Below are 12,267 nucleotides of genomic sequence, written 5' to 3'. Positions count from 1 at the left end.
TGAACCACACCCAAGCGGTGGGTCTAATTGTTCCACTCAAATAATTGACCATTCCGTTAAGTACACAAAGTTTACTTAACGGGGATTGTTCAATATAGGGCAACTTTAGCCCGTTACCATCCCCTCTTTAAGAGAAAAATTATATTTTGAAAATTCGTCAAAGAGGAATGAGCGACAGCGAGCTGCTTTTCGCGCCTCTCTATACCTCTCAGTCACTCTAGCTACCTGTGTGCACTCACACGGCACCAACCATGCCACCTAAGAAGGGCAAAGATGATAGGTCGTCTGCAAAGACGCCTTACTACCACGCACGAAGCGTGCGCACCGCGTTAACACGCCGCCGTCGCTCAGTGCCACAATTATAACGTCGACGACTATTGCTGCTGTAGCGCTAACTGGACTACAGATACATCCCACTTTGACAGTGAGGATGTAGATCCGTCACTAATTGTTGTCCAAAATGGGTCGAAACCGCTGCCATCATCAATAGTATTGATAAGTACAGCGAGCTAATAAAGAAGGGTGATGGCGTTTATTGCCCATCCTAACTGCCCTCATTGCTCCTAATATGGAGACGCCCAGTTGCGAAGGCCAACTCGCCTTACGTCAACAAAGCAACTGTCTCGTCGTCTGCGCTAGCTAGCGCAGCGACCATTCGTGAGAGCGCTGCCCTTATAGGCACAGCTGCTTCTCAGTTGGGTTGAGCCACAACATCTGTAGTTCAGACCATTATTCACAATGGGTCTGACGCAGAAGAGCCTGAGCGTATAGCTCCACCGACGGCATGTGAACGAGTCCAGTCGGTGTCACAAGCCAGTCGTAATAAACGCGGCTGTGTGACTGGTGGCATACTATTAATGCCACCTATAATCAAATGGCCTTATTCAGATGGAGCGCGTCGCTCCTACTCTAGATGCACATAATTATTATGACAGCTATAGTTCGTTGAAGGCTCAAGGGAAATCGCTTCGTAGTTTTTCTCCGATTCCGGTCGTGTTGCATTTAGATGAATCAACCGGCCAATACGAAGCGAAAACCCTGCGCCGCTTTCAGCCACATTCGGATGTGGCGAAACAACGGTCGCAGCGAATTAACTTCGATCGCTTGCGTGTTGAAGCAACCATGGCGTTACTGTACCCCCTGTTTCTATTCATCACGCCGCTCCTGCTAGTCCCTTTGAAACTAGTGGAGTGACTACTGGTGCTCCTTCTCATAGGCAGACACCAGGCCCGGTACGACGACGCGCAGCGCGTCGAACGATTCTCAAGAGTCAACACTCTTTGGGTATCCTCTCCACTGGACGAGGATTTGACGTTTCTGCTGCACGAAGCGGTGGGCAACCAACCTATCAACAAGAAAGCGGTGGTGCCCAGCAGCATCCATCAATGCAAGTGGCGCCCGATAGGAGCGGCGATTTCGCCCACCTCCTCGCAGCAGCCTGCTTCGCATCCGTTCAGGCGCAGGCGCTGAGCGTTGCTGAACGACGGATCGGGGGATCTCGAAAGTCAACTCTCGCGACTGACCTTTGATCTTTCCGATGTCTGAGCGAAGGGTCGGCAGGGTTACGAACGCCTGAAACTTCGGGACCTTTTGAAAAGTTGATGTTAAGGGGTCCGCGCTACGCACGTGATATCCCTTGCTCTCCGAGTCTGTATCGTAGTCAAAGGAGTCATTCGGCTGGATTTTTTTCACCTTTCCCGTCTCCCTCACCAGATCGAACCTCGACTCACTGTCGGCGTCACCATCGGTCTCCTTAGACGGATGGAGGTATGTGACCTCATTTTGAGTCTACATACCGTTTAAGACGACCTACGTAAAATACGGGTGCGTCTTCATATACGGGGGAAGGGTCTGCCTACAATGTAGGTCTCCAACCTCTTGACCACCGTAAACGGCCCAATGAAACCCGGCAGTAATTTCGTAGTGCCCCCAGGTAGTACATAAATTGCATTTTTAGGTAGGGTAGCAGTACTTAATAGTACTTTTTCACCCACTATAAAGCGTTCATTATTTTGCGACCATTTCGGTCCGCGTATTCTTTTTGCTTGTCCTGTGCGCTAGCCATTGCGTCACGGACTTTTCGTGTGATGGCTAATCGCTCATCCACAAAGCGTTGAGCCTCGCTCACGCTTTTATCATCAAACTCGCCTATGACACCGCCGAGAGGTCTACGTGTATGTAGACTCCTCGAAGCGGAAAAAGTTCGATTAAAAGGCCTACCGTTGCATTTTTTCTGGAGTATACAGAAGGCTCATAAGCTTTCGTGTTTGGGATTGTGACTTTCAAAACTTGGTGTTTAGCGCACAATTGTTTTCGATGAACGCTCACCATCTGCGTACGTTCCAGCAACTAACCCTCGTCGTGCTCCTATGGAAACCCCGTGTTTTGACGATGATGAAGATGATGGTAGAAGGATCAAGCAACCAACTAAGAAAAACGAAGATTTGGAAGTAGACGATGTGATCAATACTTGTAATGGAACTTCGGACCAAGTGATGGATCCAGTTTCCGATCCGTCGTCATTTTGCCTAGGTCTTCTATGCAGTTGAATATGCTACAGACGCACGCACATACCGTTCACTGCCGTGACTATGATTGATTTGACCAAGGGGGGGAGATCGGCTGGTTTTTGGTGGTCGATTTGCGTCGCACTCTACGGAAGCGGGACTGGTGTCGCGGCTCTCTGGTGAGTTCCTGCTTGGCCTCAGACGGCTGAAGATCGTGTAGTGCAGTTTCTCCGCTGTTCCTAGCGGGATGTCGGTTTTTTTCGCTCAGTGTATTTTTAGGCACTGGCCGTGGGGCACTACACTCGTAAACGTAGTGGCCCGTCTTTTGACAACGATTACATTTTTGTAATCGCTTGTAACTTGAAGAGCGATGTTCCTCGCTCTCTACATACGAGAGATCAATCGGTTCTAGACGATATGCAACCGAGTGGACAAAAGCCTGTTTCAGGCTGGAGTCCTCCTGTTCCGCTATAGAGATCGCTTGGCCGAGCGATTCCTATTCCAGCTGGAACAGGTGGGTCTTAACAAGGCCCTCTACAAGACCTTTAATAAACACAGTTACCAGTGTTTGTTCATCAATTGAATGACTCACGATAAAACTAACCAGGTATCGTGTATGCTGGGCATAAGCGTGGGGGTCACGCTTGCCCTGTTTCAAATACAGGGGCTCGGCTCGAGCCACGAATTCAGCACTTGGCGGTTCATAAGTTTGTTTGAGCCGGGGATTAAGACCTCATTCGACCCAAAGACCAATGGGTTGTGGAGCTAGAGCCCCAAGGCCCAAGATTTGGCACGTCCGGCTAAAGTCGGACATGCCAAATCTTACTTTCGTCGCATCATCACTGATACGGCGAGTTTTTCTGCGTCGTCTAGTTCAACGAACCATTTTAAAAAGGAGTCGCTTTCGACTGCCTTTAACTTAAAAGATTTCGTTTTTAAGCTTTCGGGTCGACGCGGAAGCGTCGGCCCATAGCAGCCTTTACATTTTGCTGTCTCAACAGTTTCAATTGTTGAGCACACACTGTTCTCTTAACACCTCTTCGTGTCGAGAGCCTTGCTGGTGAAGCAAGGCTATTTTCTCTCGGGTCCTGTCGATTTCGTGTTGTATGAACTCGCCTATAGCCCCATGCTGTTCATCTCTCCCCGTAGTGTCCAGTACGGCGCCAACGGCTGGCCTGCCTACGACCGAACTCATTTGTTCGATCGCTCTCCTTTCAAGTTCACTCAAATGAGTAAAATCTTCACGCTTGGCGTGATAGCCTTCTTGAGGGGCTGGAAAGTTCCCTACTTCTTCATCCAACATGTCCACGTTGGACGCGACGTGCGTTGTCGTTGAATGGGGGTACCTTGCATTAGTACTGATCAGTACTAGTTCTCCTAACACTGATTACAGTGTATGTGAGGTGCCTCGAAATTTCACGTACACATGGATACAGAGGAAGGTTTTAAGTAGCTAACGGGCTTTAGCTACTCAAAGTAATTCAAAGGCTTAGAATCAGGGATAAGTAAAGCTGTATTAATATGTTTAATTTCCTACATAACGATCTTCTATCTACTACTGAACTTAATAACAGCTAAGTATGGCGCCTCCTTGCGCACCGCATATCTTGTCTTATAACGATTGGCAGAGTTGATGTAGACTTAAATTAACAATCAATCGGGGTTGATGTCTTGTTGCATCAATATTACCAAATTTGGTAATAGTTGAACTATTTAAGTCAAAATTAATAAAGAAATTCATTTGTTACTTCTTTATTTATTTTCTATCAGAGGAAATAATATCGGTATTGCTCTTTTAGGATATAATACTATGTAATGGACACCCCGTTACAGAAAGGGCGATCTGAAGTCGATTCTGAAGGAATAACTGTTGATTTTTGGATGCAGTGAAATGACCGATAAAGTGAAAATATTTTATATGACGTTTTTATTCAATACAGACGGGGAGGGTGTGTGGCAATACCAAAAGGAGCGTGTGACTCTACTAATTCCCTATTAATAAATTACTATGCAATGCGCCTCCTTGCGCATCGTGTCTTGGAACGATCGGCGGAGTTGATTTGAACATTATTCAACTAATCAAAAGAACTAATGTCTTATTGCGTCAGTATTCCAAATTTAGTAATATTGGAACTATTAAGTCAAAATCAAGAAAGGATAATAATTTTGTATAACTTTTCTTTTCCTTTTTTAGGAAATTTTATTTGTGTAACGAGACATCCCGTTACAAAAGTTATCTGATTCTGGATAGGCAGCACTTCTGCCACCAAAACAAAATTGTTATTTTGGGAATGGCACAATAACCACTTTTGTTTACGGAATGAACCGATTCAGATTTCATTGATTTGATTTTCCTCGGAAATTTGGTTATTGTTTCTTTAAGAAAAATCAGTTACAAATTGCTTAAGATGTAAATAGTATTTGTTTGTTAAGATGAAGTAATACTGTTCACAAGTAAACTTGTGTCGCTAGGGCTGTCACTATTACCACCTATAGCTCGCGCTAAAAAATTGAAAATGTATGCTCCAGCTTTAGCATAATGGCGAACTTAATTAAATTTTAAACTTTTTGGCTGCAGCTAGTAGAAAATGAAGGGAGTGTCTCGTTACCTGCTGACCGGTGGCATAGTATTAGCTGCGATGCAAACCATCACCGGCCCAATATCCGACTGGAATGCGCGACGCGAAGGTGCTCAGGTGTGTGTTATTGCTTTAACAGTGTATAAATATAACTTAAAGATGACGTCGTGCCATTTTAAATTACAGGCTTTGAAGCGTGCGATGCAGCTACACAAGCAAGAAGACGAGGAATAAGTCTCTAGTCAGAAGAAGTTAGATAGAAAAGCTTGGTGATGACAACTTAAAAAATGGCAAGCTTCGAATGTATCGTCTTTGGCAACGACTAGTATACTTCGATCCATCTTACAAATTACACAGGCCAGTGATTTTTACCTGCTTCACGCTATTTCTTTATTCTTTCTCTTCATATGAAAAAATGGCACCGGCCAGGGAGTCAGGGTTGGGCTTTGGCGCAACAACATCGGCATTCCAAAATGCCTTGCCTGTACTTAATGCGTGTTCATGTAGAGCCGCAGCAGTTACTGTTCCTGCAAGCAGAACGCCATAAAGCTAACCTAACTAAAGCAAGTAGTAGCTGTAAATTGTACATACCGATCGCTGCCTTTCGAATAGACTCCCAAGGTAAATTCATGTCTTTCACCACTTTTATACCACTCGGACTGAAGAATACAATCCAATTAGGGACCTTGCACTCTGCAGGGAACGTCACATTTTTGACAGCGCAACTCTGGTACACGACCAGTTCTTTTAAAGGAAGACCTCGCAAACGGAAGCTTTCAGGTAGAATCTCGCGCCGCTTATCTCCACACAGAAACATCATTGGTTTATCTCTGCAGTCTGCCGGCAAGGCCCTACATCGGTGCAAATAATCGCTAAGCGCACTTGCCGAACCCGCGTTGTCGCCCTTGCAGGTTACTTTAAGCGGCAATAGCTCGCGCGACGTGGCTGCACCAACAGAGAAAATAGGCTTTGCCCGTAGCTTCTTTAGCACATGAAGCTTTTGCATTGGTTCCAGGGCGTTGACCAAGTTAGTTACGGCAATGGCGCTGCGCGGACTAGTGACCAAGATGCCGCTGTATTGCTCCAAATGTGTTAACACTTCACAAAGCTGCTCGCTATTAATGTACTCATACGTCAGCACATTTTTAAAATGAGCTTTTAGTGCTCGTCGTGATGAATCAGGCCCCGGGCATTGTTCTATAGCAATCGTGTATTTTTCATCCGAGGCCTTGAGCAGCAGCACTTTATCAGCCATGAAATTGGTTCAAATGTACAGTCCTCCCCTAATAACTTATCCCTCAAACTTATAGCCCCCGCTAACTTATAGTATTTAACGTCCACCGTGGTCGTTCTATGGTGGCTAACTAAAAACTAACTGTAGCTCTACATCGAATAACCTTTTCTCACGTATAGAAAATGATATAAGTTAGCAGAGGGGAGACTGTATACTTTTTTGTAAGCAATTCGTATCGACTTGAAGAGGTTTCAATTTTTTTAGTATATTATTATGACCGAGCCCGAAGAGCAAGTGGAGCCACTGCACCTCGAGCTTGAGGATCGTGAGGTGTACCTCGCCAAGATCCCGGTAAAGCGCCGATTGCTCAACTATTCGTTGACGTATTGATGTATTTGCTGATATGTTTAATCGTTTTTATACGTTTAACTGACGATAAGACCGCGCTTGGCACATCATGGAAGAACGTAAAAGGTTTTTGAAAAGTATTATTGCTCGTTTTACCCTGCTATCACTGAAAAATGGACATTTTAATATGCCAGAAAGCGAATTGATGCTGGGCTCTATCAAGCTTGAAAAGAAGAGCGTGTTGGGTCGTCGAAAGGTACGACGGTTGTAGCGATATCACTGTATACTATAATCTGATGGCTTTGCAACCTAAACTTTTGAGTAGGGAGTTTTAACAGTAAACCCAAGTACATTGGAGGACGATATTCCTACAGAATACCGTGTAGAGATCAGCGAAACACCGCTGAAGCTTAAAGTTTTTTCGCTCGACGGATCAGGTCGGATGGCCATTGAAGGTACCGTTAAAAACAGCTGCAGTATCATGGCACAGCACAATGACCAGTACAGCAAAATGTGTAAGCAACGCTTGATCAAGTCGATGGTCAAGACGAGGTATGTTTGATAAATAGAGCACTTGGTCGTGATTAGGCTTACCGTAGCATTTTATTGTACAGAATTGTTCAGCCATTGGAAGATCTACCTCGCGTGAAGAAAGCAAGAATTCAGTTTACCATTGAAAAGGCTGACGCGGAAGGGGATGAGGTCCTTATAAAAAAAGCTATACGGACTGATTAAATTGTTAACGCTGTCCATTATTTATATTCTTACAGGACGATGCGGATTCAAAACTGCTAGATAGATTGGACAGAAAGATTAAAATGAGCAAGGTACATAAGGGCATTATAGCATGCTTGACGTACTCTCACCACCTCGTTTTGCAATGAATGTAGGATGAGCTGAAAAATCTCGTTTTTCACCATTTTGAAGAACGTGAGTACTGGCCTCTCAAGGAGCTTAATTACCACTGTCGCCAGCCCGAGGTAAGGCAATTGCTATCTCTTACAACTTTATCCAGTTTTAAGCAAGGCTAATATTATTCGTGTTTGTCTTAATCGTAGTCGTTACTTAAGGAGATTCTAAAGGAAATTTGCGTCTATCACCGTAAAGGCCCAAACAAGAGCTGCTATGAGCTTAAGCCTCAGTACAAGGACGGCGTCTCACTAAACACGTAATTCGCTCCTGTGAGATAGATCGCTGCTACCTTTCATAAAACTTTCACATTATTGTTTTTATCTGAGAAAACGTGTTGGTACGAAATTGCATAATATGTCATAAAAAAACACATAATTCTATAATGGCTTTTGCATGATGCCGATACTTGTACTTAATGTAATTCTACGAGTTGATTTTCTCTCGGTAATGCGTTACGACATTCTGTAGCAACACCTTATTCTTTTTGCCCTTCATCACTTTTTTGTACGTAGCAAGATTTTTAACCACCGTTTTCGTGGTGAATGACATAGATGGCACATTGCGGTGAAGCACCAGCAGCACCAGCTCGGTAAATGCTTTAGACATGTCGTCATTATAGCTGCAGCTGACAGCTAGCCACTCAACTAAAAGATCGTAGCCTTGCTGACCCTCGAAGTGAGATTGCATCTCTTTTCGATTTTGTGCGCTGGACAGCGTCGCATCCAACACAAATAGAGCGTGCACACGGTCCTCGGCGGTTTTTACGTCATTTTTTGAAATGAATAGAAATTTGTCCAAATTATCAGGTGATGTTGCACACATGTTAGCTCCACAGTGCTTCTTGGTGGCATCCAAAATGACTTCCGAGACGGCGCAGCCCTCCGCCAAAGAGGGTGAAGCTGAAGCCAGGCTGCGTAAAGTGATACGCGCCTCGTGTGCGGGATCTGCTGGTTCCTGAGCGAACGGCATGATTCCGAACTGCTGGACGTAGGCCTCAGTTTGTTGGTGGTACTCAGTCGCGAGCCGCTTGACGCCTTCAAGCTGCAGGATTATCAGATTATTTAACACTTCGCTCGTGTTAGCGCTCATGACGGCGTAATTAAAAGTTCAAGGTACAATTTCAGAAATGGTTTATACGAAGATAAATAATCAATGCAGATAAAAGCTATGAGAATAGCCAACTGTTGATGATCAGCTGTTGACGTATCGACACTCTACCTATCAAATAAAATAGATATCGTCACAAAAGGTGGCTATTTTACCTTGCTTAGTGAAATGTGTGTCGATAGACCTTCATAATTTATGCGTTGAAGTTTAATTTAGCAAAATCTGGAAAGCAACCTGGCTCTGATAGACACCGTCTGTGCTGTGAATTGACGCATGCTTTCAGAAAGGATTGCATTGTTTTTTTCCGAGGATAGCATATGAAGGTTTGTTAATCACCACTTATTCGTCCACGGGGTTTTGTAATACTATTTACGGCGAGCAACGCTTGATCGGTCGCGACGCAGAAGCAAGTAATTACGAAATAAACACAATATGAAATTTAGAAAATATAGCAATTATTATACTACATCCGTTGTTAAAATGCACCGGCCCGTATGTAGCTGGCGTGTAGCTTGATTAGCGCTTAGGTCATAAAATTCATTTTTCAATGAATCATTGCGTCCAGCATCTGCTACGGCATCCGACAATGCTGGTTCCGCATAATTAAGATTATTGCGGTTGGTAGGTAATCAACATGTAAAATTTGCGCTGAAAAACATACCATCGTGATAGCGTGACAATGCCATGCAATCGGCAATGTTCCTGGCCATAATTGATGGACATCGAGTCGTCGCTGACTTTACCGATGTTCAGACTGGAGTGGATCGTCGTTCTACGAGGAATTCATGTCAAGCTTCGTTGGGCTCGTCGTCTTATGACGCCGGCTCATTCAATCAAAAAAAAATCCTCACGAACGTGGGATTTGCTATGTTGTGGGACCCTTGCAGCTGACATGGAGGTTGCCTATCCACGACTTGCATTTATTGGCTTCGAGAAGTTTGGTTTCGGAAATTAATTAATAACTTAATGGCCGACAAACATTCAACTTGAGCGCTGAATGTTTGCCTGTCTTGTCTGCTGTCCATGTTCCCTTCAGAAATCTCATCGGCGAAGATGATTAATATTCTCTGTGAAGCTAGCAATTAATTGTTTATCAAAATAAGCTTTTGCTAGTCTTCACTACATAATGCAGCCTTGAAGCAGTTACTGGACGGCGCTGAAATAACAAGCAATATATACAGTAGCAGAGCCCGTCCGGATCTCACCAAGTGCGTCGTCTGGCAGAATTAGAGCCACAAGTGTCATATTGCCACGTGGTGTGCAAAAATCTGTGTTTCTGTCATGTCGCTGGAATCCTTTAAGCAGCAGCACTGCAGAAAGCCTGACAAAGCTCGCGTACACAAGTAAGAGGTACTGTAGCAGATTTTAGCTTGCCGAATCTCACTTGATGGCATCGGGCTGCTTCTCGATGAATAGCGTCTTTGTCGGCCGCTGCCACTGATCCGAAGTTATTGTCTACCATAGACTGCCGCATTGTGTTGGGTGTCTGGATAGGCAATGAAACTTTGGATCGTGAATCGTGGGAATTTTAAGTCTCCCCCTCTTGAGCTGCTCACCGTATTCCCTATGCGGTTACAACCATCGTGTTGCCGTGACTTGGAAAGGTAAAGTGTAAACCTCTTGACTGGCATCGTCGCATGCCATCATTCATCCAGCGTCATTCGTGTTGCGCTTTTATGGTCGAAGCATTCTTTTACATAGAATAATTTCTACCGTTTTTAGTTATGTAATTTATGATGCAATACAACAAGTGTAGTACCGCCGCCGTTCTACACGTCGACAGTAGCTCTTGCGTAATGCGTAAAGTTGCAATATCTTAAAGTTAGTACCTAGCTTCATGAGAGGCCAAACGCCACAAATTTACAGTGTTGGCTGCCGGACCCAGCTTTTTGTAGTCATTCGAAAGTCTCAGATCACTTTACAGTGACAATCGCACCGCACACAACAGCTGAGGGTAGAAAAAAGTTATTACCCCCGATCCTATCTTTTGATCAAAAGCGCTGTGACGAAGCCATGGGGAAAGTCAAACTTGGACGGGGCAAACGTTAACTCTAGTCCTATCCAGCTGGCAAAATCACTACCATTTGCAAATTTAAGCTAAACACTTGAGGCGTTTAAATCAGACATTGCAGCAACAACGATTTCTGCACCAACTCAACCGGTTCATGTCCACACCACTCGACCGAGCAATGAACTCACGTCCATGGATCAGGACACTGCCGACCACTAGCGAATTCGAACACTCATTGATTCTGCGGCAGCCAAGCGACATACAGCACTACTTTTTGAAAAATTGCAGTCAACCTACACAACTTTTACCGTCAATTGGCAGCATTAGTCCAGCAAACACGACGACGCCATCTCGGTTCCCACTTGCTCCTAGCACTCTACTTAATCCTGTAAAGCTTGAGTATTGTAATTTTGAAGGCTGTGCGAACTTCAGCAAGATGCAGGGATACTGCCACGACCACATTCATGGCCAACCGGCTCCATTTTTCCCATCTCCTGTCGAATCTCCTTTCGTTCAAACGACCAATATGCCATTACTAAGTCTTGTGCTACCGTCTCCAGAATCTCAGTCACCATATCTGCCGACATTAAAGTCTGTGGTGAACACCGGTAACAACGAGTGTCAATCTGCCCCTAACTCGACGTATCAATACGGCTCGTCCATCCAGCCTGACAGCCCCATGTATACTACAGCGTTAACTTACAACAAGCGATCGTCATTTTACACAAGGCATACGCCGCTTCTTACAGCGTCGCAGAATGAAAAGCTTCGTGTACTTGCTAGTCCTACATCGTCAGTCGGTAGCATTGGCCGCTCCAAGATCGTTACCCAGTGCCGTCGAGCTGGTTGTGAAAACGACGCCAGAAGAAAAGGCCTGTGCATGGAGCACGGTGGACGGCACTTTTGCAAAAAGGATGGTTGCCACAAATGCGCCCACCGTGGTGGCTTCTGCATCTCGCACGGTGGAGGTCGACGATGCGCAGTGGCCAAGTGCACTAAAAGTGCACAGTCTGGGGGCATATGTTATTCGCACGGAGGTGGCAAACGGTGTGCTACTGAAGGTTGCACTCATGCTGCTCGGAGCGGCGGCTTTTGCATCAAGCATGGCAAAGTTCAGCAAGCAATTCATCAGCACCCCGGACAGAGCTAAACTTGACTCAAATTACTCGATGCATTTAGACGTGTGGATAGAATTGTCTAAAAATAGGGTTGGTTGACAAAGACAAAGCACCGAGCGAACCCTTGAAATGAATACAGTATCACTATGTGGATCAGGCGCCGATAACATTCGTGTCACAAGAGGATCCGTAGCATAATACTTTCCATCACACGTGGCACTCTCTTGCGCCTGTATGCAACGACGTAGCAGCTTTTGCCAGCCGAGCACGACGCAAAATTAAGGCTGTCTGAGTCGCGTCCAGCTCTACGGAAGGCATTACTGCTTCTTGGAGATAAAATTCCTATTTGTTTAGGGCGTGAGAAAGGGAAGCCTTGAAGAGCGTCAATGGACGAAGACGCTTCATGTGACCGTACTTCAAAGCCAGATAAAGAAAACCCGCTGTCTAATTT

The 12,267-nt window shown here is 45.1% G+C and overlaps 6 protein-coding genes across 6 annotated transcripts; 4 read left to right on the top strand and 2 right to left on the bottom strand.

Moving 5' to 3' along the window:
• Positions 1–2,369: 2,369 nt before the first annotated feature.
• On the top strand, positions 2,370–2,549 carry CCR75_008094 (uncharacterized protein; the record flags this gene model as incomplete). Its single annotated transcript, XM_067966149.1, has 1 exon — positions 2,370–2,549. The coding sequence occupies one exon, from the start codon at positions 2,370–2,372 to the stop codon at positions 2,547–2,549; it is 180 nt and encodes a 59-aa protein (XP_067817701.1).
• Positions 2,550–5,476: 2,927 nt separating this feature from the next.
• On the bottom strand, positions 5,477–6,341 carry CCR75_008095 (uncharacterized protein; the record flags this gene model as incomplete). The annotated part of the gene is made up of 2 exons (XM_067966150.1): positions 5,477–5,613; positions 5,678–6,341. 2 exons carry the CDS (start codon positions 6,339–6,341, stop codon positions 5,477–5,479), a joined length of 801 nt encoding a protein of 266 aa, XP_067817702.1.
• A 252-nt stretch (positions 6,342–6,593) lies between these two features.
• On the top strand, positions 6,594–8,695 carry CCR75_008096 (uncharacterized protein; the record flags this gene model as incomplete). The annotated part of the gene is made up of 8 exons (XM_067966151.1): positions 6,594–6,671; positions 6,761–6,794; positions 6,863–6,924; positions 6,994–7,220; positions 7,283–7,370; positions 7,439–7,495; positions 7,559–7,648; positions 7,727–8,695. The coding sequence occupies 8 exons, from the start codon at positions 6,594–6,596 to the stop codon at positions 7,838–7,840; spliced, it is 750 nt and encodes a 249-aa protein (XP_067817703.1). The 3' UTR covers positions 7,841–8,695.
• CCR75_008097 (uncharacterized protein) lies at positions 8,004–8,669 on the bottom strand (the record flags this gene model as incomplete). The annotated part of the gene is made up of 1 exon (XM_067966152.1): positions 8,004–8,669. One exon carries the CDS (start codon positions 8,667–8,669, stop codon positions 8,004–8,006), a length of 666 nt encoding a protein of 221 aa, XP_067817704.1.
• Positions 8,696–9,402: 707 nt separating the features above from the next.
• On the top strand, positions 9,403–9,642 carry CCR75_008098 (uncharacterized protein; the record flags this gene model as incomplete). Its single annotated transcript, XM_067966153.1, has 1 exon — positions 9,403–9,642. The coding sequence occupies one exon, from the start codon at positions 9,403–9,405 to the stop codon at positions 9,640–9,642; it is 240 nt and encodes a 79-aa protein (XP_067817699.1).
• Positions 9,643–10,876: 1,234 nt separating this feature from the next.
• Positions 10,877–11,848, top strand: CCR75_008099 (uncharacterized protein; the record flags this gene model as incomplete). Its single annotated transcript, XM_067966154.1, has 1 exon — positions 10,877–11,848. The coding sequence occupies one exon, from the start codon at positions 10,877–10,879 to the stop codon at positions 11,846–11,848; it is 972 nt and encodes a 323-aa protein (XP_067817700.1).
• Positions 11,849–12,267: the final 419 nt, after the last annotated feature.

The sequence above is a fragment of the Bremia lactucae genome, linkage group LG11 (genome assembly GCF_004359215.1).
Source record: "Bremia lactucae strain SF5 linkage group LG11, whole genome shotgun sequence".
In the NCBI taxonomy this organism is placed as follows: Eukaryota; Oomycota; class Peronosporomycetes; order Peronosporales; family Peronosporaceae; genus Bremia; species Bremia lactucae.
Note: the sequence above shows the minus strand (reverse complement) of the source record. Positions and strands in the feature narration are given on the sequence as shown.